Raw genomic sequence first — 25246 nt, 5'->3', positions numbered from 1 at the left:
CCCCCACCCTGGCACCCCTTACCTTGAACCCTGACCCGGAAGCTCTTCTCAATTTCTCCGGCAGGGTTCTGGGCCAGGCAAGTGTACAGCCCAGCATCGCCCACCTGGGAATGGAGTGGAGTGAGTGGCTACCTCTGGCCCCAGTCTGCCCACCTCCTGATCTGGTTTCCTGCCTAAACAGCTAAGGACCCAGGATTCAGACTCAGGCCTGCTGTCTGCCATCTGCCCTTCCCCCCAACCCCTTCTCTCCGGGATGTTTCTTCCCTGTCACTGTCTCATCACTGCTTTAGGGCTTGGCCAGAGCCTGCCTCCCCCAGGAAGTCCCCCTTGACTGTACCAGCTAGTCTCTGGTCAGACTAGGGATTTATCTGGTTTCTGCATCAGCCTTGGGGTCTGACCTGACACAGAGCTCCTGAGGGCATAGCTCCTAGGGCAGGGGCGGGGAGGTGGGGGGTTTGTCTTCACCTCCTCATATCCTCGCCGCCCGCACAAAAGCAGAGCTTGGCCAAACCTTGCCATTGGGTCCCCCCCCACCAACCCTCGCAGCCTCATCCCACAGTGAGCGGGGCAGCAGCACCTGTACACCCTCCACCCGGAGCACACGCCCGGCCCCGCTGCTGTCCGCTGGCCTGCTCAGAGCCTGCCCATCCTTGTGCCAGGTGATATTGGGTGTCGGGGTGCCCCGGGCATCACAGAGGAGCTCCAAGGGGGCACCAGGGATCAGCGACAGCTCTGCTGGCTGGCCTGAGTCCTCGATGTGGGGGGGATCTGCAAGACACCCCGCCCCAGGGTCAGGGCCCCTCCCCTCTCCCGCCATCCAGATGCTGACAGCAGGTGCGGCCACAAACAGGCGGGTGGCGGTTGTGTTGGGGGCCTGGGACCACGTTCTTTGCTTTAAATCCAACAAGGCCACAGTAGGGAGGGACAGGCACAATTAATACACATTTTCCAACTTGGAGCAGCACTTGCAAAATCTTGTGCTTGAGACTTAGGCTCTGCCCCAAGATTTCAGGGGCTGTGTTCTTGCTTCACAAGGTTAGGGGGACAAGACTGAGGGGCCCAGTCCCAGGAGAATGAAGCGGCCTGACGCCTGAGCCCCAGCAGCCAGGCCAGTGAGGCCTGTTCCCTAAGCCCCAAGCCTCCCGGGGTGCTCACCCGGCTTAGCGCTTCTCTATTGCCCACAGAGGCCCTCCCTCCCGTCCCTGGTGCAGAGAAGCTGGGGCTGGGGGCAGGTGACCCACCCATCACTGTCAGCTGGAAATGCCTCCTCGCTTCCCCCGCCTCGCTCACAGCCACGCAGGAGTAGGTCCCTGAGTCACCAGCTCCCACCGTCTCCAGCTGCAGGCCGGGCCCCTGTTCCAGGCTCTGGGGCAACAAGGGTTCCCCATTCTTCATCCATGACACCAGGGGCAGGGGGCTGCCCCGGGCTTCGCAGGGGAGGACCACCGGCGAGCCCTGGACCACCACCACATCATTCTGGAACTCTATGGGCTCCAGGACAGGGGGCACTGTGCAGGGCAAGAGAGTGGACACAAGCCATTTTACTCCGTGGAGGTGGTCCTCACCCCTGGACCTTTGCACAGGCTGTAAGTATCGGCCCTTCTCATCTCCAGTCCTCAGCTTGGAGCTCCCCTCCTCCAGGAAGCCTTCCCTGAATCCCTGAGGCCAGGTGAGGGTCCCTCCCCTCTGTTCCCATGCTGTCCTCTCCCTCCCCTGGCATGGCTAGTTTGGGGTATTTGTCTCTCTCGCTCTCTCTTTTTTTTTTTCTTTTTAGAACTGCACCTGTGGCATATGGAAGTTCCCCGGCTAGGGGTTGAATCAGAGCTGCAGCTGCCAGCCTACACCACAGCCACAGTAATGCAGGATCTGAGCTGAGTCTGCAACCTACATCAAAGCTCACGGCAACACTGGATCTTTAACCCACTGAGCAGGGCCAAGGATCAAACCCTCATCCTCAGCAATGCTTTGTCAGGTTCTTAATCTGCTGAGCCACAGCGGAATCTCCCTCTAATTGTCTCTTTACAGAGCAATTTCCCCCACTGTCCTCCTGGCATCAGGGGCCACCTCTGGTCACTGCCCTACCCTGGTGCCTGGCAAGGTCCAGACACCCAGCGTTCAATGACTACTTATGAAGTCAATGAATGAGTGGCTGAATGAATCAGAGACTGAGTTGATGAGTTTGCCCGCCCTGACACCTCTGAGAATCAGGCCTTGGCTCCTCCCAGATGGGCAGAGGGGAGGGGACAAGGGCCTTGATTCCACCTCCACTCAAGGCCAAAGGACCCACTTACCTGCCACTCCCACCCTGCCCCTGCTCCGTACCGTGCACCTGCAAGGTGAAGTTCCTGTTGGCCACGCCCGCTGGGCTCGCAGCCACACAGGTGAAGATGCCAGAATCTGCCAATTGCACCTGGGAAATCCTACAGCAAAGGGGGAGGGAAGCGGGGGAGCAAGCGAAAGAGAAACAGAGAGACAGAGAGAGAGAGAGAAGCTCAATGGGAAAGTTCCCTCTCTCTTGCATCCTGTCTCCCAACAGCTTGCTGGCCAGAGGGGCGGGGCTCTGAAACACATCTGAACAGGTCCAGACTTCGCTTAAACCCCTTTCCTGCCTCCCTGGGGGCCCCAGAATAAGGCCCAGACTCCCCACCCCTACCCCTGTGCCTTCTCTGCCCACCTCACTCTGCAGCCAGACTTCCTGCTCCCCAGATTCTGGAATCTCCACCTTCCCACCCCAGGACAGCCTGCCATGGCTCCTGCCCTTCTTCTAGACAATTCCTCTTGGCCTTCGGGACGCACGCCAGTCATCTCCACTCCCTGTCTCCACTGCCTGAACCCCCACTTTCCCTCAAGCTCCCTTTCACCCCAACCAACATCCACGGTGACTCTGCAATAGCAGCTTGGGCACAGTCTGCTCTTGCTCCCCAGGGGCTGCAGCCCGTCCTGGCTCCCCTGTTTGCTGACAGTCTTCCAAATGTCCACCTTCCAGACGTCTGGCTGGAGTATCAGATGCCTGCGTCCCCCCTTCCTGTAGGTCTGAGGACTGCTCCAGCCAGCGTGTTCCAACCCAGGGTCCTCCCTACACCTGCCCCTCTCACTGGGGACTTGTCTCCGAGAACGGGGCCTCAGCCTCCCAGGGTCCCGGATACAGACCCCAGAGCCTTGCTCGCCAGCTTCCCCCTCTCGCCTCCCCACAAACAGCTTGGGCCACCTCCATCACCTCCACTGCCGGGCTCCAATCCAGGCCCCCCTGTGTGTCACCTAGATGGTGGCTGCAGCCCCCAAACTCTCTCCCACTCTGCCCGGGGCTCTACAGCCTGTTGTCCACACTGTAGTCAGAAGCACGGTTTAAAAACCTAAGTCACAACCCCAAAGGAATGAAAGTAGAGGCTCAGACAGGTACAGTACACCAGGTCCACGGCAGCATTATTCACAGCAGCCGAAATGTGGAAGCAACCCCAGTGTCCACTGATGGGGGAACGGACAAACAAAAGGTGATATTATTCTGCCTTAAACGTTAAGATGGAGGAGTTCCTGTTGTGGTTCAGCGGAGATGAACCTGACTAGTATCCATGAGGATGCAGGTTCCATCCCTGGCCCTGCTCCGTGGGTTAAGGATCCGGGATTGCCACGAGCTGGCTGTGGCTGGGACGGTGGATTCGACCCCTAGCCTGGGAACTCCCATATGCTGCAGGTGCGGCCCTAAAAAAAATAAATAAATAAAACTAAGATGGAAAATCTATTTTTTTTTTTTTTAAGGGCCGCACCTGCAGCATATGGAGGTTCCCAAGCTAGGAGTCTAATAGGAACTGTAGCTGCTGGCCTATGCCACAGCCACAGCAACTCAGGATCTGAGCCTTGTCGGTAACCTACACCACAGCTCACGGCAAGGCCGGATCCTTAAACCGGTGAGTGAGGCCAGGAAGCGAACCACAACCTCATGGTTCCTAGTCGGATTCGTTTCCACTGCGCCATGATGGGAACTCCAAGATGGAAGATCTGGCACGTGCTACAGCTTGGGGGAACCTTTGAGAACACGATGCTAAGTGAAATAAACCAGGACCAGCAGGACAATGATTGTGCGATTCCACTTGCATGAAATACTTAGAATGAGGCAAATTCATAGAGACAGAGAGTGTGATGCCGGGTGCCGGGGCTGGGGAAGGGCAGATAATGCTTTTCTGGTATTGTTTTGGGCTGTGCCCATGGCATGTAGAAGTTCCCTGGGCCAGGGATTGAACCCACGCAGCAGCAGTGATAACCCTGGGTCCTTAACGCACTGAGCCACTGTGGAAGGAGTTGAGGATTTAATGGGTGCAGGGTTCAGTCTGGGAAGATGAAAAGGTTTGCCATGGGTGGTGGTGACGGCTGCATAATGATGTGAATGTAATTCCTGCCATCGACACGTAAAAATGGTTAAAATGGTAAACTTTATATTATGTATATTTTCACACACACACACACACACACACACACACACACTCTAAGTCGCATCATGAGGCTTCTCTGTTGAAAACCCTCTCAGGCCTTTTCTTCTCTGCTTAGGAAAACTCAAGTCTTTATTGAGAAGAATTTTCAGTGTCACCTGACCTCCCCTCCCAGGCCCCACCCCTCAACTACTCTGTCCCTGGAACACACAGCCACATGCCCACCTCAGGGCCTTTGAACCTGCCCGTCCTGCCTGGAAATTCCTCTCCATGGAATTCACTCGCCTCCCCTTCTCACCTGCCCCCACCTCCACTCAAGTCACCTTATCTCAGCGCCTATTGCTGGCCACCCTAAGATAGCAGCCTCCACTGCCACCTCCCTCCCCCTCCCCTCCTTTATTCTTCAGAGCACATATTCCTTGTGGCAGGCCCCTTTTCTATCTGTTTCTTTTCCATCCTCCACCCTCCCGGTGGCCACCCAGAGGCTTAGCCTTGCTCACTGCTCCATCCCAATGCCTGGAACTGCGCCTGGATCTGCCAAGGCGCCGTAAGTACTCCTGAATGTAGGAAGACTTTGCTCAGGCACCTTCTTCCAGGAAGCCTTCCCTGCTTTCTCCCACCCCGGGCCAGGCTGAGTCAGGTGTAACCGTATCTCATCACCTGGATGGGTACCTCCCCCATGGGGCTCTGAAAGCCTAAGGGGAGAGGCCCCTCCGTCCCTGGAGTTCCATTTGGGGGTGAAGTCCTCTCCCTCGCCCCAGCAAAAGCCTCTGTGTGTTTATATTGTTTTTATTCCAGACAACATTCGGACGTTTTTAAGCCCAAGCTGCCTGAGGAGGGTATCTGGAGCCTGCGATCTGCTGGCTGGGGGAGCGGGGGGACCAGGGAGCCGCTGCTTTACCTGAGGGTGCGGCCAGAGCCGTGGAGGTGGGTGCGCTGGGAGAGCGGAAGGGGCAGGCCGTCCTTGAGCCAGCTCACATGGATGGGCGGGGAGCCCCGGACCGGGCACCCCAAGGTCACCAGTTCCCCAGGCCTGCTCACCAGGGTCCCTGTGCCCTCTGCCCCCTGATCGATGGTGGGAGGCACTAGTGGATGGGCAGAGAAGAAAACGGGGTGGTGAGGGGGTCTGGGAAGGGGATGTGGGCTCCTCCCAGTTGATGTCCCAGGAGGTGGGGCCGATGACTAGACTTTGGCCACAGGCGGCCATCGTGTGGCCTCCATCACGGGGTTCTTGGATCCACATCCACCCCAAGTGAGGATGAAGCCCACCGTGTGGACGCACCCGCCACCCCGTGGCGCCCTCCTTTATCCCCTGACTTGCCCGCCGCACCCCTGGGCTGGAGCGGTTGTGCCCCCGGGCGTGAGGATGGGGCAGAGGCCCAGAGACGTCAGGCTGGCCTGGCTCACAGAGCGGGCGTGGCTGGGGCTTCACCAGGTGTCCCGCATCCCGGCCCCTTGCCACCCTCCTGGGAGAGTGGGGCCGCCTGGCCCTCCTCGCCCCTTGGCTGCTCACCCAGCACGTTCACGGTGTGCAGCCTGGCATCCTCCCCGGCCGCGTTGTGGGCCACGCAGGTGTAGGCGCCAGAGTCCGAGGCCCTCAGGCCCTTCAGCACCAGGGAGCTGCCGTCTCGGTAGAACCTGCCGGGGGAGGGAGAGCCGGGAACAGGTGCATGAAGGCCTGTAGGACCTGCCCCCGGGGAAGGGGGTGGCGAAGTCAAGTCTTACCGGAGGTGGGGGCCCGTGCCCTGGCCCAGGGGGCCGCCGTCCTTCAGCCAGGCCACGTCAGGTGGTGGCTGCCCATCAGCCTCGCAGTCCAGCCGTACCTCCTGGCCCTCCAGGACGCTGTGCTCATGCGTGGCGCCCGAGCTCCGGATCCGGGGTGCCACTGTGGCAGGGGCTGCGGTGAGGCTTGGGGCAGGGGCTGGGGCTGGCATGGGGCTAGGACACAGGGGCGCAGGGTGCAGACATACCCAGCACGGCCACCACGAAGTCCTTGCGGGCCTCAGCCTGGGCGTTCTCAGCTACACACGTGTAGGTGCCAGCTTGGGCTGGCTGCAGGTGACTCAGCTGGAGGCGGCCACCCCGGGAGACCACGCCGTGTGCCACACTGCTCTCTGTGGGACAGAGCGGTGTGGCAGGACCTCACTCACTCAGACCCACCACCCAGGTGCCACTCCTGGGCCCAGGCACAAACGTCATGTGACCCCCGCAAGAGGGTCCCTGACTCACAAGCCTGGGAAGATCCTAGAACCCCTTGAGCCACTCACTCCTTTCTCATGGGGAAACTGAGGCCCAGACACGGGCAGAGCCTTGCCGTCCACATCACAGACCCTCCCCAGCCTGGACTCTGTGCCTTGCTCTGGTCCTTACAACCAACGCTTCCGGACTTCCTAAGCCTGGGAACATTTCTTCCCAAGGGACCCCACTCCTCCTGGCATCCAGGACCTGCTTCTCTGCCTGCTGACTCTCAGGCCCACCTCATCTCCCACCCTCTTCCCAACCTTCTCCTCCCAACCTTCTCCTCCCCCACCCCATCACTCAAGGTGAACCAGCTTCTCACTGACCGCCCCCCCACAAGTCACTCTAGGGGCTGCCCCGGGGGTCTCTGCTCAGGCTGGGTGCCCTCCCCCAGCCTGGAATGCCTCCTGCTCCATGCTCTCCAAGGGCATGTCCACCCAGAAGCCCTCTCTAACTAACTGCACCAGCCCAGGCTGGCCTGGCCTCCCCAGATCCTCATCCGTCCTCAGCCTTTCAACACAAAATGTGCTGAGCAACTACTACATGTCCAACAGCGAGCCTGGGAATTGAAGATGCGTGAAACATGGTCCCTGTCCTCGAGGAGTTCAAAATGCATCAGAGACTGTGACACAGGAGCGGTTTTCCATGCGCAGCCCTGCGAAGCCCTGACGGACCCTGGGGAGACCCTGCCAGGCTTCTGGACAAGGTGAGTCTCAGCTGGGACTTGAAGGTGAGTGTGAACCAGCCCGGTGAAGGTGGAGGTAGTCCGGGGAGTCCGGGGTGGGTATTTCAGGGAGGTAACAGCGTGTGCCAAGAGCTGGAGGCAGGAGAGAACAGGGCCCGGGGCCATTCCACTCCCAGGTACACGTCAGAGAAAGGAAAGCACGCAAGCCACCCAGACACTTGTACATGAACTTCGGCAACTTATCCATCACAGCCAAAAGGGGGAAACGACACAAATGTCCCTCAACTGATGGGTGGATAAGCCAAATGTGATATATCCACACAGCGGAATGATCCGCCATAAAAAAGGATGAAAAAAAAAAAAGAACTTAAAAAAGGAATGAAGGTGTTCCTGCTGTGGCCGCAGTAGGTTAAGAATTCAACTGCAGTGGCTCGAGTCGCTGAAGAGGTGGGGGTTCAATCCCTAGCCCGACACAGTGGGTTAAAGGATCCAGCATAGGTTGCAGCTGTGGCTTGGACTCACATCCACATTCCTGACCCAGCAACTTCCATATGCTGTGGGTGCAGCCAGAAAAAAAATATATATATATTTTTTTTAAAGCAATAGGAGTTCCCATTATGGCTCAGCAGTTAACAAACCCGACTAGGATCCATGAGGATGAGGATCCGATCCCTGGCCTCGCTCAGTGGGTTAAGGATACAGTGTGGCTGTGAGCTATGGTGTAGGTCGCAGACATGGCTTGGATCTGGTATGGCTGTGGCTATGGTGTAGGCCAGCAGCTACAGTTCTGATTCCACCCCTGTCATGGGAACTTCCAAATGCCACAGATGTGGCCCTAAAAAGACAGGGAAAAAAAAAAGGAATAATTGGCACTAAAAGACAAGGACTGACACACTCACCTACGGGCATTCTGTCCTTCAGCCAAGTCACAGTAGGTGCAGGGACCCCGGTCACATCACAGCTCAGGACAAGGGGGCTCCCAGCCGTCTGGCTCACGATCTCCGTCTTGGGGTTCTCAAATGTTGGGGGCACTGTGGGAGAGAAGCCAGATTCCCAGAATCCTGACTCTCACTCTGCCCACCTCCCCGCAACTTCCTTCCTCTCAGACAGACCAGAGATGCCCAAGATGCCCCTCCCTGTGGTTAGGAGTTGACATTTTATTCTTTGTCACTTATGGAGCTATGCATTATTTTATTCACAATTGTAAATACAACCAGCAGCTGCTTGTTTCAAAACATTTACAAAGCAGAGCCCAGGAGGAGAGTACTTAGCCCAAGGATGGCTGTGGCACCAGCAGGCCTATGCCTATGCCAGGGCAGACATCACTAATCGATCCCAACACTCTCTCCTGCTCAGCCAGGATGATGTCATGCACCTCAGGCAGCCACGACCAATGGAACGGAGATGGCTGTGCTCCGATGAAACATCTTCTCCCTCAGAAACCAGATGTTCAGCCCTTCCCACTGTTCACCAAGGTGGCCATCAGGAGAAGGAGCTATGAGCTTTGAGCAGCAGACCTGGTATCAAGTTTCCAACTCTGGTATTCAATCTGGCTCAGGGTTGGGTCCATCCACTGTCCCCCTGGGGGGGAGGCTACAGGCTTTGCCATCTGCGGCAGACAGGTGGTGTCCCCCACAGCCTCAACGCTCAGCAACACCTCCCCCCACGCCCCGCCGTTTTCAGCCACTGCCCCTCCCAACCTTGGCAGCCCTGTGTGCTGCTAGGGGTCCCACGGCGATGCTCGCAGGCCGGTCCCCAGCTTACCCTGGACGGTCAGGATGAAGGTCCGCACAGCCTCCCCGGCGGCATTGCTGACTCTGCAGCTGTATAAACCTTTATCCAACACCTGGGACGGAATCGGCGCATGATGACTGTGTGCACGCGGCCGGGGTGGGTCTACCTCGGGCTTCCCCCCAAACAGCTAGACCCCAGAAACTTCCGGAGTGAGGAGTCCCCAGATATGCTAGTCCTGCCTGGGGAGCCTAAGGGGAGATGGGGCCCTCTGGCCTTTCCCAAGAGCCTCCGGATGCAGAAGGCTGATGGAAGGTGAGTGCACGGGATCCAGACCCCACCCACCCGGGCCTGCGTGTCAGCCGAGTCTGGAGAAGAAAGCCCCTCGCTGTGGGGATGGGGCTGATCCAGGAGGGGAGGGCCCGGTGCATTTCCAGAGGAGCAGCCGATACCCATCCAGTGAACACTTGTGAGTGTCTAATCCACGAAGGGAGGGGATGGGGAAAGGCAGGTGGAACAGACTCCCAGGGAGTCATAACCAGAGGGGAAAGGTTTCTAGGAGTTCCCACTGTGGCTCAGTGGGTTAAGAACCCAACTAGTATCCAGGAGGATGTGGGTTTGATCCCTGGCCTCGTTCAGTGGGTTAAGGATATGGCATTGCCACAAGCTGGGGTTCAGATCTGGCATTACTGTGGCTGTGGCATAAGCCAGTAGCTACGGCTCCAATTCAACCCCTAGCCTGGAAACCTCCATAAGCTGCAGGTATGGCCCTAAAAAGACAAAAGAAAAAATATATATATAAATTCTTAGATCCTGGGGAAGCCGGCAGGTGGCAGGGTGCTGACCCGCTCCAAGTCACGAGTCAGTGCAGGGCCGGATCTGGGGCCCTGTGCTTGTCCCACATTTCCCACCCAAGAGGCTGCTAATGTTGATGCGGGGTTCCAGAGGCCAACGAGCGGCCTCCACACCCTGCCACTCAGCTGCACTGAGCCCCCCTCCTCCAACCAGCTCACCAAGACGGGGCGGTGTCGTCCCCAAGGGCCACTCACACCACCAGATGGCTCACCTGGGCATCTCGAATCTCCAGCCTCGGCCCCCCCAACAGAGCTTGGGTCCGCTGTGCCAGGACCAGGGGCTGCCCATCCTTGTGCCAGGTCACAGCCGCCTCTGGGAATGAGTCTGTCTCACAGTTCAGGACGGCTGTGTCCCCCGCCCTCACCACGATTGCATCCTGGGGACCGCTGGGAGCCTGCTTGAATTTGGGGGGAACTGGGGCAGGAGAGAAGCTGAGTGAGATGCCACAGACTTCCTGGGGTCCTCCCCGGCCCCAGCCACAGGTTAACAGCCCACGGAGAGACCAGGGTCACGCAGCAGACCCCACTCTAGGGGATGGTACAGACCTAGGGAGCTGGAAGGAGAGAATCCAGGCCAGCATGCCAAGGACCTGCTGGGTGACTTAGGAAAAGCCACTTGCCCTCTCTGAGCTCAGCCTCCCAATTGCGGGAGATGCTCGGATGCCCTCCCAGGCTCTTTCCTACACAGGGTAGATCCCAGCTAGGTTAGAGCCCTCCATGGGGTCCACAGCCCCCATCCTGCCAGCAAACCAATGTAGAAGCTCCCACTCCTGTGAGCCACCGGACCTGGCACGGCCATCGCAAGCAGAGTAGGTCAACAGGCACAAATGAATGAACAGGCATGAATGAATGAACCTGCCCTGGAGGCTAAGAACCCCCCAGGGAGTCCTGGTTTGTGACATCTTGGGCCAGCTTTCCCCCGGGAGGATTCCAAAGACCAGGAACCTGCAAACAGGCTCCCTGCAGAGACCTTCATGATCAGTCAGGCCCGGGAAGGGCCCCTCCTGGGCCAGCTTCTGCCATTGTCCTGCTGTCCCTGCCTCAGCTCCGAAGCGCTCACAAGCCACCATCGAATCCTTATACCAGCGTCACCTTCCAGGTGAGAGTCCCGAGGCTCAGAGGGGACGTAAGGCACCCAAGGCCACAGAGCAAGTAAGTGCACAACTGATTTCAAACCCAAGTGTGTCTGGGAGTTCCCGCTGTGGCTCAGTGGTAACGAACCCAACTAGTATCCATGAGGACATGGGTTCAATTCCTGGCCTCGCTCAGTGGGTTAAGGATCCGGTGTTGCTGCAAGCTGCCGCGTGGGTTGCAGATGCAGCTCAGATCCCGCATGGCTGTAGCTGCGGTGTAGGCCAGCGGCTGCAGCTCTGATTCGACCCCTAGCCTAGGAACCTCCATGTGCTGAAGGTGTGGCCCTAAAAAAGCAAAAACAAAACAAAACAAAAAACAAACCAAAAAACCCGTGTGTCCAGCTCTAAAAATCAAGCTCCTGACCCTGCCCCCCCCCAAGATGCCACTGCTGCAGAGGCCACAGGGTGTCCCGCTCCTCCCGCTGGGCCCATTGGCAGCCTCTTTCCTGGCAGTGCTGCCTGAGGGATGCAGGGCTGGGAGATGACTGAAGGACAGTACTGCAGGGGGGACAGACAGGACGTACCCAGCACACTAAGCTGCACCTGCTTCTGGTCCCGGCCGGCGGCATTGAGGGCTTCACACGTGTACATCCCGGAGTCTGAGGGCTGTGCCTGAGCCAGCTGCAGGGTGTGGGTGCCTGTCGGGGGTGGGGGTGGGGGAGCCGTCCCTGGCACCAGCGAACCAGCTCCAGGCCCCAGGCTCCTTGCCCAGGATCCTAAAGCCCTCCTAGACTCCCAGTGGGGTGCCAAGTTCAGGGAAGCAACCCTGGCTCCCCACGAAGCCTCAGAGCTGGTCCCCAAGTTTCAGTTTACCCACCAGGCAGGAGGAAGACTTTTTCTCCCAGGGGGAGGGCCCGGCCATCCTTGTACCACGTGACCTCGGGGCTCGGGTGAGCATGGACTTCACAAGGGAGGGAGACGCTGTTGCCAAGGACGGCGGTGACCTGCTCCGAGTTCAGACCTGCGATGCGTGGTGGGGCTGTCCCCGCAACCACCAGCATAAAGAAAGACACATGACCAGGCACACTGGCAGGGGAACAGAGAGGCACAGCATGGAACACAGGGGCTTCATGGAGTTTCTCCACTACCCTGGGCAGCAGCCCCTCTTTGTCAGAGCCATCTGAGAGATGCCAACACGGGGGCTCAGGGATCAGAGAGGGAGCGTCACCTTTCCAAGGCCACGCAGCTGCTCAGTGGCAGAGCCAGAATATCAGCTCAGGTTTGAGGGCGTGACACTGTGGTCCCCCCTCCCATAGCTGCCCCTCATCTGGAGGCAGACCTCATGGTCACAGAGACGCAGGGGTCACAAGAATGCAGAGGCTGAGAGGACCGGTCCCAGGTGGGGACAGCCCACAGCGTCATGGCTCTGAGTCTGTTTCCACAGGCCTAAAACCAAGCTAACCTCCCGCTTTGCTGGAAGGGGAGAGGGCTCAGCCCCTCGCCAGGTACACAGTAAGGGCTCAATCATGGTACTGTATGGCCTCAGAAGAGCCATGCTTCTGGCAGCCTCTGAAGTTGCTTTAAATTTATCTGGAGGTGGCCCTAAGTGACCAGGGTCCCCCAGTGTTCTCTCTCCTGGGTACAGCCGGCGCAGGCCCAGAGCCCAGGACGCCGGCGGGACTGAGGTGCTGTGTCTGCCCGCGCAGTGAGCCCACGCAGTGCACTGGGCCCCTCGCCAGCTGGGGACCCCCGCAGGGGCTGCCGGCTCAGCCCGGCTCACCTTGTACCCTGAGGGTGAACAGCTTCTCCGCGGAGCCCGCCGGGTTCTCGGCCACACACATGTAGCTGGCAGCATCAGCCACCTCCGCCGTGGAAACCTGTGGGCACGTGCCACCGGCCTGATGGCTCTGGGCTCCCCCAGGAGCCGTGTGCGGGGTCCCTCCCACCCACCCGAGGCACGGCCCCCACCACGAGGAGGCCCCTCGGAAGACCACTTTGTCTACACGGAGCAACACTCAGGGGGTCACTCCACGTCCTTCTGCGACATTCGGGGGGACGTGAAGCTGACGGACGATGCCCTGTAGCAAACCAGATGGTGACAACGGTCCCGCCCCCAGCCCCGCGGAGGGCGGCTCCGTGCTGTGTTGGGCTCCAGGCAGCCCCGTGCAGCTGTGTCTGGATACTGGGTGGCCGAGGTGCTGCCTGAGGTTCCTGGGTGCTGGGCACGGCTCTAAGCATTCGATGGCATTTCTGAGGAAGGCTGCCCTGTGCCGCGCTGGGCTCCTAGGCAGCACGCTGATGCATCTTTTTCAGGTGCTATGTGTAGCCCCTCAAGGCTTCTCATGCATGATTATTTGGGGGCCTGAATTACATCCCAAGGGCCCCACCCTGGTTTCAGGCAAAGTGCCTTGTTTGGCACAGGTCCTGGCAGCCCCTTGGTCCCCAGAGAGTCAGCGCTGAGTCACAGCAGCCGCCTTTAGCCCAAGTGGGAAGTGGCCCTGACCTGCAAGACTTGCCCGTCCTCCAGGACCTGCAGCCGTGGGCTCGGGGAGAAGGGCAGCCCATTCTGGAGCCATGAGATGCTGGGCGCAGGGTTGCCCAGGGCCGGGCACTGGAGGCTGACAGTGCTGCTGGCGTTGACAGTCACCTCCTCCACCAGCTCCTCCGTGTCCCCCAGGATCACGGGCGGGGCTGGGGTGGGGGAGAGGAGGGTGAGGAGCGGGCACCTCTCTGGGAAAGGTCTCCGGGAGGGAGAGGGGGCAGGGGGATGGAGGCAAGAGTGGCACTTGGTGCCAGGCGCTGGCTGGGCCTCCTTGTAACCTGCCCACCAAGCCCTCCCAGGCCCTGATAGAGCTAAGGCATCTGGGGTGCAGAGAGGGAGGTGATTTGCTCAAGGTCGCACAGCTGGGCAGCAGCTCACTTGGAACTTGAACCCAGTCCTGTCTGGTTTCAGAACCCACCACCTCTACATCTTCAACCTCCGAGTACAGCAGGGCGAAACATGCCCTCTGCCTTGACCCCGTTTGGGGTCAAGACCTGAGACCACCCCCCTCCCCTCCCCGCCCCCAGGCCGGGCCACTCACTCAGTACCAGCAGCTCATAGTGCAGCCAGTCCTCGCCCACCTCGTTGGAGGCCTTGCATGAGTACCGGCCGGCGTCCTCCGCCCGCACCAGGGGGATCTGCAGGACCCGGCCTCCTGCGGGGACATGGGGACAGAGGCCTGAGCCAGGGCGGGGAAAGCTGCTCTTTCCCCTGGAGGGGACCTGGGACACATCCCTGACACCTCCCCCCCAACCTCATTTGTGAAATGCAGAGCCGCCTGCTCTGCCCGGGTCTCTGGTTGAGGGACCAGATAAAGCGCGGGGACAGCCCGTGCTGTGCCAGGCTCTGGGCCGAGCGGTGCCCTGGCCTCTAACTCTCGGTGCTGCTACTACTCCCATCTTAGAGATGGGAGCCTGAGCGGTGCTGAGCCCAGCTCCTCGATGGAGGCAGAGGGAGGAGGCAGAGAGATGGGCAAATGTCCAGGCAGAGGCTCTTAGGAGGCTGGGGTGGCTGGGGGTGGGGGGTGATGGGGGCATCACCTGGGACCCTCTGTGACCAAGAACCAGCTAGGGCCAGATTCGAGCATCAGTGGGGATGGAGCTGGTCTCTGGTGGGGGCCGGGCTCAGGTCACGGTGTGCTCGGGATTCTGGTTTGGGGGACTGCCTCAGGCTGTCGGGGGCTTGTGACCAGGGTTAAAATCAGGGGCTCATTAGGTGAAGGGTCGAGGAACAGAGGTTGGGACTGGGGAGGCAGTGGCCATTGTGGTGGGGGGGTGACTTGATATATGAGGTCAATCTATGGTGAGTCAGAATTAAGGACAGCTGTGACCGTGACCACTATGTACCCAGGATTAGGGGTCAGCGGCCAAGTTCAGAGGCCAGTGGTGGGATTGGAGGGCTCAGCATGTGACTGGGCTCACTGTGTACCCAGGTCAGAGGGCCGTGCTCAGGTTAAGGGTTCAATAAGAACTTTCTATAACCCACTTGCTCATCCTATAGCCCACGGCCTCCCCCTCCTGCCACCCCCCTACAGGCCAGCGCCGCCACTGGCCCAAGCCTGGCAGGACACCACGTGAATCCTAAGCTGAGATGCCACTCCCTTCAGGCTCTGTGCCTGCAGCATCTCCCAGTTCTGCCCGCTGCCCACCTCCCAGAGAAGCCAGGCGTGGACCAGATTCGAGCTCCACCCCTGGAGCCTTTTAATTCAGAACCATCCACAAAAAAAAAAAAAACTGTTCTAAAATAAAAGGGTTATTTAAAAAAATTAAATAACCTTAAATAAGCCAATTTTTAAAGCAGTAAAAAAGAAAGAGAATATGTCACAGGAGCCATGAGCGTGGACCCTGGGTGGTCGGCAGAGTCCAGTGAGAGCTTCTTCAGCATTTGGGGGTCACAAGATCTTAACAAAGGAACCCCCTCCCCCGGCTCCAGAGAAAGGGGCCAGCGCATCACAGACCATGAAGCCCAGAGGTGGGCACGGCCCAGAGAACCTCTGTCCTAAAAACCAGAGGCAGAAGGGGACCTTGTTCCTGCCTTCAAACCTGTAAAGAGGAGTTCCCATTGTGGCGCAGTGGAAATGAAGCCGATTAGGAACCATGAGGTTGTGGGTTCGATCCCTGGCCAGGCTCAATGGGTTAAGGAGCCGGCGTTGCCGTGAGCTGTGGTGTAGGTTGCAGACGCGGCTCGAATCCCGTGTTGCTATGGCTGTGGTGTAGGCCAGCAGTGGTAGCTCAAATTGGACCCTTGCCTGGGAACCTCCATATGCCACCAGTGTGGCCCTAAAAAAAAAAGAAAAAAAAAAAAAACCGAAAAAACAAAAACAACCTGTAAAGAATTTCTATCCCGAGTTTACAAAAGGCAGCTAAGGTCCAGAGTGGTCATGGGCCCTGCCTGGGTCACACAGCAAGCAGCACACGGGAGAGCTCAAGGACTTGCAGGAAAGCAGCTGAGGAGACCGTCTCTGCCCTGGGTGTGACCCTGATGCCCGCCTGCAAACGCCCCGCTTCTCTGCGCAGCCCAGGCCTACCTTGCAGAATAGACGCCCCATCCGCAGCTGAGAGGGGCTGGTCCTCCCGGTACCAGGTGAGCTCCGGGGGCGGGACCGCGTTGGTGTCGCAGTACAGGTAGGCGGGGTTGTTCTCCACGATCTCCCGGTATTCTGTCACCCCACCCCGGGCCTCTTCCATCTGGGACAGGGTCTCAAAGGGGGCACTGGCATCTCCCACCTTCTGGAACATGGGGGGCACTGGGGAGGGCAGCAAAGCTATCAGGACCCACAGCGGAGGGGAGGGGATGCACCTCGGCTCCAAGAGACACCCCCCCACCCCAGTCTCCCCCAGGCTTGGAAATTCCACTGTTTGAGCCAATCCCTTCAGTCAAGGCACTTTTAAGATTCACTCACTCCATCTACTGGTGTTTATTGAGCAACTACTATGCTAGGCACTAGGATAATGCTCTTCCTTCTGGAACGTGTGTCTTTTTTTTTTTTTTTTTTTTTTTTTTGCCATGCCTGCAGCATGAGGAAGTTCCCAGGCCAGGGATCAAACCCAAGCCACAGCAGCAACCAGAGCCACAGCGGTGACAATGCCAAGTCTTTAACCCTCTGAGCCACCAGGGAACCCCCAGGAGCTGGTGTCTAGCGGACTCATTCTCATGACACACTGATATTTCTCAGGGGAAGAAGCCAGAAACTAAGCATTAGCCGGAGGGGGTGCCTTAGAGCAGAGAGGCACAAAATCACCAGCTTTTGGAATCCGAGGGGGCCCTCAAGGCTCACCTCCTTTGATCAGCCACACTTCATCAAGGTAAAATGAAGGCCCAGTGGGACAGTGACTGTCCCTGTCACGAATGAAAGGGCCCAGGCCAGGGGTCTGGGGGCTGGACGTGCCAGATAGCAGGGTAATGGGGTGAACAGCCAGGAACAGAGTCCTCCCGCCAGGCCACCCCGGAAGCACAGCCGCTCCCTACCCCAGCCGTACCACCACTGCCACCCGCGGCCCCTACTCACCCTGGATGAGCACGTTGAAGTCCTGGTCGTCCTCGCCAGCCACGTTGGTGGCCACGCACAGGTACCGCCCGGAATCGGAGAGCTGCGTGGGCTGGATCTGGAGCAGCCGCCCTTCCCCGAGGATGTGGACGCGCTGGTTGGGAGTCACAGGCTGGGGAGGAAAGAGGGGAGAGAGACCAGAGATGAAGGGCTCAACGCACCCAGACGAATGTACTTCCGTTTTCATCCAGCTTTGAAAATATAACATAAAGGAGTTCCCGTTGTGGCGCAGTGGAAATGAATCTGACTAGGAACCATGAGGTTGCGGGTTCCATCCCTGGCCTCGCTCAGCGGGTTAAGGATCCGGCGTTGCCATGAGCTGCAGTGTGGGTCGCAGACGCGGCTCGGATCTCGCGTTGCTGTGGCTGTGGTGTAGGCTGGCAGCTGTAGCTCTGATTGGACCCCTAGCATGGGAACCTCCATATGTCAGGGGTTCAGCCCTAAAAAAAAAAAAAAAAGTAACAATAATAATAACATAAAGAGGTAGGAACACCTGACAATTTTTGAACACCAAATCCCTATATCTTAAAAATTGGAAGAGAATTCTATGAACGAATAGAGTTTAACGTCTGTGAGACTTGTTTTCTACAAAGCACTGGGTTTCTTACTGAAATACAGAGGGTGGGACAGGGCCCAGGCCAGCTCTGGGAGCTGGAGCTTTGACGCCTTTTCTAAAAGGTTCCAAGCAGACGAGAGGGACCAGACTGAGAGCCCCCAGCTCACCCGTCCATCCTTGTACCAGCTGATGGTGGGCGGGGGCACGGCCCAGCTCTCACAGTCCAGGGTCAAGGTACTGTTGACCTTGGTCTTCACTTCCTTCACGCCGACCTCCCCCGAGGGGTCGTCTTTAGAGATGGAGGGAGGGACTGGAAACCACAAAGGCGTCTGAGGCCCAGGCCTGGGGAACAGGCGCTGTGCCCCTGAGCTTCCCCGGTCCCAGGCCCGTCCCAGAGCCGGGGGGGCTGGCTCCAGAGAGCAGAGGAACAGGGACCCTGGAAAGCCACCCCCTCTGGGGAGAGATGGTTCCAGGACAGGGCAGATCTAAGGCAGGGGGATTCCTGGAGTGACCTCTGGGGGTCCTTCTGGGGGCACCGGCTTGCCCACTGGGGGCCCTCTGGTTCCCCTGCAGGGCAAGGGGCAGATTAAAGGGCCAGGACCAGTGTGGGTCTGGGCGTTCATGTGCCCCAAGTCCCAACTCCCCGGTTCCCTCCTCCTAAATCCTCGGCCCAACCCGACTTGAGCCATCCTGGGCTGGCCAGTGACCCTCAAAGGACACAAGCCACAGGAAGACGCCTGGGGTGTCACGTGCAACCCAGGCTTCCCGGGCGGCCTCTTGCCCACCTGGCTGGGGCCCTGGGGGGTCCGGACTCACTGAGGACTTCCACGTGGTAGTTCTTCATAGCCTCTCCCAGCTCATTGGTGACCAGGCAGGTGTACTGGCCTGCATCTTCTTTCTGGGCATTCAGGATCTGCAGCCCGTGGGTGCCTGCTTGGGGTGGGGGTGGGGGGGGCAGTGGCCAGGGTCACCCCCAGGCATTTACTCAGGCTCATCGGTCTCTTCCGCTGACCCAGCCCGATGACTGTCACCTGCCCTCTCGCTCGCCCCCACCCCCTCGAGAGCATCACCTGGGAGCAGCTGGATGTTGTTCGAGGCCTCAAAGGGGGCCCCATCCTTCATCCAGGTGATGGTGGGGGAGGGAAAGGCCAGGGCCTCGCAGATCAGAGAGATGGGGTTGTTGACGGTCACTGTCACCTCCTCATCCGCACTGTCCTCGGCCGCCCCCAGGATGGTGGGAACCACTGTGGCGGGGCAGGGCATGTGCTCATTAAAAAAGACTTTTCACCTTGGGCCCAAGGATCCAGAAAAGCCTTCAACCCTGGCGCTTGGCTTCGGCGTTTCCCTATTCGCATTCCACAGATGGGAAGCGGAGGGAACGCTGCCCTGTGCGGCTGGACTTGAGTTCAGGCCTGGGGGGCCCACGGCCCAGGCTCTGCACCACGAAGCAGTACCGCAGGGGAGGCGGGAGCGTTCTGCCTCAGATTCCCCAAGAGTCCCCAGAGCCTTCCCAATTCTGTTTATGGTTCCAGTTTGTACCACTCTCTGATAAGAGGTGGAGGTGGAGTTTTGTTCCCTGTTGAGTAGAATAGCACTGCTTTTTTTTTTTGAACCTGCATTTCTGCAGCAAACTGCACCACCGCAGGTAGATTCTTAACCCACTGCGCCACAGCAGGAACTCCAGCTCTGCTTTCATTGGTCTCCAAATCTCCTCTTTCAGCCTCTGCTGGGGACTCTCCCTTAAAACTAACAGCATTTTAATTTATTTTATTGTCTTCTTTTGTGTGTGTCTATTTAGGGCCACACTCGCAGCATATGGACGTTCCCAGGCTAGGGGGTGAATCAGAGCTGCAGGTGCCGGCCTGCACCACAGCCACAGCAATGCGGGATCCGAGCCACATCTGTGACCTACACCACAGCTCATGGCAACGCCAGATCCTTAACCCGCTGATTGAGGCCAGGGATCGAACCCATAACTTCGTGGATCCTAGTCAGGTTCGTTTCTGCTGGGCCACAACCGAAACTCCTGTCTTTTTTTTTTTTTTTTTTTTTTTTTTTTCTTTTTTGGCTGCCCAGAGGCATATGGAGTTGCCAGGCCAGGAATCAGAGCTGCAGTTGTGACCTACATCACAGCTGCAGCAACACCAGAAATGCAGAGACAGCGCCAATTCCTTTGCGACACTGTGGGAACTCCCCAAGGGCATTTTTAGAAACAGGTTTTCACTTAACCAGCCTGCGTCTCTCTCACCTTCTAGGTTCCTGTTTCTCCTAATGAGACAGTTCATGCTGATGATCTGAGGATGACTGACAGCCTGGGTGTGAACCCCCACCTCTCTAAGCCTCAGGGATTCATTGGGGACATGGGGACAAGCACATCTCCCACAACCTAGGGTTGTTGTAAAGATTCAACTAATCAGCCTGTCCAAACGCCTGGCCCGCGGTAGATGTTAGGCCCTTATTGCTGCTAACATTATTTTTGTTGTTGCTGAAGTGGAAGAAAAATAATAAAGGGTTCGGGGGAAGCTGTCTGCAAGGAGCTGGTCACCTTGGTTCTGCCTCCTGCCGGCATCCAGGAGATGCTCAGCACTTACCCAGCACGCTGAGCTGGAAGTGTTTGGTCTTCTCCCCTATGGCGTTGGCGGCAATGCAGGAGTAGTGGCCTGCGTTGGACAGGTTGGCCTGGAGGACCTGCAGGAGGCCCCCCTCGGGAGAAATGCGGTAGGTGTCTCCACCAGCCAGGGGCCGGCCGTCCTTGAACCATGTGACATTGGGCTGTGGGTGGCCTGTGTGCAGAGGGGAGAGGCAGGTGAGACAACTGAGCAGGTTTGGACCAGGTCAAACCAGAGATCAGAGGTTGTTCCAAGATGGAGCAGGAGATATCTATTTCCCATCACAGTCTGGAGGCCTGTGCAGCCGGGCCCGACACAGAAACAGCCACCAAGCCTGGCTTCAGCCCTTTCCTGTGTGGTTTGATGGCCTTTTCCCTTAACCAGATTGTAGGCAGAGGTGGCTTGGTACAGACAGAGTGGACAGAAAGGCAGTTATTCATTTTATACATCCATCCATCCAATCATCCATCCATCCATCCAATCATCCATCCATCCATCCAATCATCCATCCATTCATCCAATCATCCATCCATCCATCCATCCATCCATCCATCCATCCATCCATCCAATCAACCATCCATCCATCCACCTACCCCACCCTCACCCATCCACCACACATCTATCCATTCATCCACTCATCTCTCCCAGCCCACAAGCATTATGGGAGCCTCCTCTTCCAGGCACTGGGGGAACTATGGTAATAAGGTCGCCCTTGGGTCTTCAAGGAGCTCAGATCCTGCCTGGGGTACACAGATGTCACAAGGCCACTGTGATCCAATGTGGCCAGTGCTGGGATAGGGGAGCCCTGGAACATATAGGAGCCCATGGGCCCAAGGGGTCGGCCAGGGCCTCCTTGAGGGGGTCCTGGAAGTTGATATCTGTAGTCAGGAGAAGAATGGGGACACGTGCTTGGGACAGAGGCACAGAGAGTGCAAAGCTGAGCAGGGACATGGTGCCAAGTCCAAGACACAGAGAGACCCTCCGTGGGAAGCAGCAGGGCTGGGGGCAGGGGCCCGCATCTCCAGGGGCGCCCTTCCTGCAGCTGCCGCCACGCCCTTCCCCCAGTCCACCTGCCATGTGCATGCCCCGTACCTGTGGCATTGCACGTCAGGTGGGCCGTCTGCCCCTCGGGCACCCTGATTGCCTCCTCCACGTCCTCGTTCTCGATGCTGGGAGGAACTGGGAGAGGCAAGGAGACAGACACTAACCGACCAGGCTAAACAACCACGGAGCAGGAAGCCAGCAGCCCACAGCATCTCTCTTCCGTGTCCCCACCCCTCATGCCTGCTGCCAGGGGGCAGTGAGTTTAAGAAACATTTGCTGCCAGCTGAAGGCAGTACCAGTGCCTCTGGGAGAAGGTCCCAATGAGAGGAAGGCAGCTGGGTGGTAGTGAAAATCTTTGCCCCCTTTCATTGTGGGTTCGTCCCAGCTCTTTCTGGAAAGTTCTATGGTAGCCTTAGAGAAGAGGCTACTCACGAGGCAAAGACAACTAGGCTTGGCCTGTGCCAGGCCACCCCAGAAGCTCCCAGGTAGAAGGGGAAGACTCCGTGGGCACCCATGGGAATGGGGCTGTGACATACCCAGGACCTCCACGCTGTAATTCCGCCGAACCTCCCCGGCCTCGTTGCTTGCCAGACACGAGTAGAGGCCTCTGTCTCGCTCCTGTGCCCGGGGCATTCTCAGCATCCAGCCACCTGGCAAGGGGGGCCAGCTATGAGCAGCTTTCTGCCCTGGGTGGAGCCCGGGCTGCCCACCAGGAAGAGAAGTACGCCAGGCATTATATTTATTTTTTCATTTCTAATTTTAATTTTTGTCTTTTCTTCTTTTTCTTTTTTTTTTGTTTAGGGCTGTACCTGTGGCATAGGGAAGTTCCCAGGCTAAGGGTCAAATCAGAGCTGTAGTCACCAGCCTATGCCACAGCCACAGCAATACCAGATCTGAGCTGCATCTGCGACCTACATCACAGCTCATGGCAAAACTGGATCCTTAACCCACGGAGCGAGGCCAGGGATCACACCCACATCCTCATGGATGCTAGTCGGTTTCCTTAGCCCTGAGCCACGACGGGAAATCCCGGGCATTTTATTTAGATGTATATGCGTCTGCCTCTCATATTGTTCCATTTCTCAGAGAGGGAAACTGAGGCCCAGGACGGTAAACAGATGGGTGGAGTCCCCTGGACATTAGATCCACACCAGGGTAAACTCAAGGCCCCTGTTCTAATAAGAAGGATCAGTCCCTAGGCTACACTCTAGGCTGTGGACCAGCCAGGACTAAAAGGACAAAAATGGTTGATGTGATTCTGGCTCAGATCCGAACTCCCATTCCCTGATGGTCCTGGCAAAAGACCATCTCCTCTCAGAGGTGAACCAGCTCCTCTCACAGCAACAAAAGGATCTCCTAAGACCCCAGGGAAGGCAGAGACACAGGATACACGTCATTATTGCTATTCCTGCACCCAAGACAGACATCACTAATTGATCACCACTCTCCTTCCTGCTGAGTCCAGATGCAGTCTCTGAATTTGTAGCATCACAAGAATCTGACAGCCCCCACCAAGTGCTCAGAAGTGGAGCACAAGGGGAAACTTGTTTGCCATCCCAGCTTTGGTGGTGTGGAACAATTGATGGGTCCCTGAGGCTGAGCTTCAGGGCGCCTGGAAGTCCCTGCTAGATTCCGATGGGATTGCCTCTTGGCTTCAGTTTCCCCATTGGTGTTCCAGTAAGAACCATCACAAACCAACTTCATGAGGAAGATGAATATTCAGAGGGGAAAGTGCTTAGACCAGCATTTCCGAAACTTTGTTCCAGTTGTCTGGGATGTTACATAAGCACCAGGAGAATGTTTGCTGCAGGACTTATCAGAACCTTGACTATACGCATGGTCACTCTGAGTCTCTAAGAGAGCAGAGCAGGAAGCCTTTTCCAAACTTATTTAAAGCCAGTTTTCTTTTTCCTGAAGCACCTCACCTGACCGGAGTTTTGGGGCGCACTCTTGGGGGACCAATAGCTGAGACGGTTATCCCAATCAAGCTTGGCAGCTCTGGGTCGGAGGTCATAGGTGTGTGATGGACAGAGAGAGAGGGCCAGACCTGAGAACCAGACTCTCCCCTGACCAGCACCTTACCTGCCAAGAGGTAGGTGTTGTCCCCAGGGCTGATGGGCTCCTCGCCTCGGAACCAACGGACTTCTGGGGGTGGGATGCCTGTGGCTTCACAGAGCAGCGTCAGAGGGCTGTGCAAGGCAGCCGTGACATTGATCAGTGGGTCCAAGTCTCCAATGAGCTCCGGGGGCACTAGACACAGAAGGAAGCTGCATTCAGGTAGCAGATGGGGGCCGTATGCTCCTACCCCCCGACCCCCACACCTGTGCCCTCCCAAGGACCCCACTCTCAATAGGCAAAGTCTGAGGAGCAAAAGGGACAGGAGCAGAGCTGCTCCGGCTGCAGGGAGAGAGTGGTGGCCACATGCTGGGCCTCCGTCTCCCTGACCCTTCAAAGGGACACCAGGAGGATTCAACAAGGACACGTGTAAAGCGCTTAGCACAGAGCCTGGTCCGGAGCAAAGACTGAGCAAGTGAGACAGGAATCAGAGCAAAGGGGAACACAGGTCCCGAAAGCCGCACAGCAGCGCTCCATCCGCTAAGGAGGCTGAGCCCTATTAGACAGAGATATGTGGGCGAAGCTGGGGACCCCAGTAATGCTGGAGGCATAAAGGGGGGCCTTCCCAAAGGACCCCTGCTCACCTGTCCCTCCCCATATCCTACCCCCCGCCTCCACCCCCCTGAGGTATGCAGTAGGAGCTCAGGAAAAGACTGGAATCATGAGGCTGTTCTGGCCACCACGAAGGTGCTCCAGGTCTCCGCAGAGTCTGTTCCCTCTGCCTGGCACTCTTCCTCTCACCCTGGCTCCCCACGAACTCCTCCTCAGCTTGTACATTTCAGCTAAGAAGGTCACCTGCTACAGGAGCTACCCTGACTTCCCATGTTCCCCCGCTATGTACAAGTCATGCAGGATAAAGAAGAGGGCAGGGGAAGAGGGAGCCAGGGAGAGAGAGGGAGGGGAACGAGGGTTATTTGGAGGCAGTCCTGATTTCAAGAGCTGTGTTTGCAGCTTCCCCCAACAGCAGCCCCACCAGAGCCCTGACTCAGGGCAGAACCAGGGGTGGCTCTGGGAGCCCAGCTTGGGGACCGAAGCAGCCTTGCCTCCTCCAGTCTGGCCCCCTTCCTGCCCCCTCCAGCAGGCTGCTGGTCCTCACCCAGCACGGAGAGCTCGAACCTCCTCTCGGCCCTCCCGGCTACGTTCTCGGCCACACAGCTGTAGCGCCCGGCGTGGGTGGCCTGAGCCCGCTCCACGTGCAGGCTCCGACCCTGGTCCTGCAGCCACAGACCGGGCTCGGCCCCCACCGGCTGGCCGTCCCGCTCCCAGGTCACCCTGGGCAGGGGCTTCCCTGTGGCGTTGCATTCCAGAGTGGCCTCCTCGTCCTGGACCACGGACACCTGTATGTGGGGTTCCCGGGGGCCCACGATCTGGGGAGGAACTGGGATGGGGGGAAAGCGTGTCACGGGAAGCTGGCCGCCAGCACCAAGCCCTGCGCTCACCTCCGTGTGGCCTGTGTTCCCCTCTGCCACTCACTGGCTGTGTGACCTTCGCCAGGTGACCTCACCTCTCTGGGCCTCCCCTTTGCATCTCTCTATAATGGGTTCATAGCAGCACCCCATGGCCCCCTCTCCCATTCCCTGGGAATCACGGCTGGGCTTGTTGTCTGGATGATGAGCTCACAGCACAGCCCGTGAGGTCTGTGTGGGATTTTTCCCCCTCGGGAACCAGAGGCCTCCCAGAACTTCCACAGTTGTTAGGACTGGTTGTGGTGGGGGGATTATTCCACAGGTGGGCTTCTCCCCACGATGCTGAACAGTACTTTTCCTGATTTTATTTTCTGGAATGATTTTTACAAGGCTGGGATATTTAATTTCATCCTGGCCAGACA

The 25246-nt window shown here is 58.0% G+C and overlaps 1 protein-coding gene across 1 annotated transcript in view; it reads right to left on the bottom strand.

The window, feature by feature from the left end:
- The window catches only part of HMCN2 (hemicentin 2), a 158973-nt gene that overhangs the window by 35001 nt on the left and 98726 nt on the right, over nucleotides 1-25246 (bottom strand). The window contains 26 exon segments of the mRNA XM_013993934.2: nucleotides 23-104; nucleotides 578-768; nucleotides 1242-1508; nucleotides 2323-2420; nucleotides 5326-5509; nucleotides 5938-6062; nucleotides 6150-6309; nucleotides 6395-6538; nucleotides 8247-8378; nucleotides 9112-9193; nucleotides 10145-10347; nucleotides 11590-11703; nucleotides 11883-12044; nucleotides 12786-12882; nucleotides 13509-13696; nucleotides 14089-14202; nucleotides 16075-16293; nucleotides 17056-17206; nucleotides 17818-17960; nucleotides 18467-18580; nucleotides 18721-18894; nucleotides 20242-20433; nucleotides 21352-21438; nucleotides 21840-21953; nucleotides 23386-23553; nucleotides 24515-24796. Coding sequence (XP_013849388.2) covers nucleotides 23-104; nucleotides 578-768; nucleotides 1242-1508; nucleotides 2323-2420; nucleotides 5326-5509; nucleotides 5938-6062; nucleotides 6150-6309; nucleotides 6395-6538; nucleotides 8247-8378; nucleotides 9112-9193; nucleotides 10145-10347; nucleotides 11590-11703; nucleotides 11883-12044; nucleotides 12786-12882; nucleotides 13509-13696; nucleotides 14089-14202; nucleotides 16075-16293; nucleotides 17056-17206; nucleotides 17818-17960; nucleotides 18467-18580; nucleotides 18721-18894; nucleotides 20242-20433; nucleotides 21352-21438; nucleotides 21840-21953; nucleotides 23386-23553; nucleotides 24515-24796 — 3987 coding nt within the window.

The sequence above is a fragment of the Sus scrofa genome, chromosome 1 (genome assembly GCF_000003025.6).
Source record: "Sus scrofa isolate TJ Tabasco breed Duroc chromosome 1, Sscrofa11.1, whole genome shotgun sequence".
NCBI lineage: Eukaryota > Metazoa > Chordata > Mammalia > Artiodactyla > Suidae > Sus > Sus scrofa.
The sequence above is the reverse complement of the archived record's forward strand: the minus strand, read 5'-3'. Positions and strand labels throughout refer to the sequence as shown.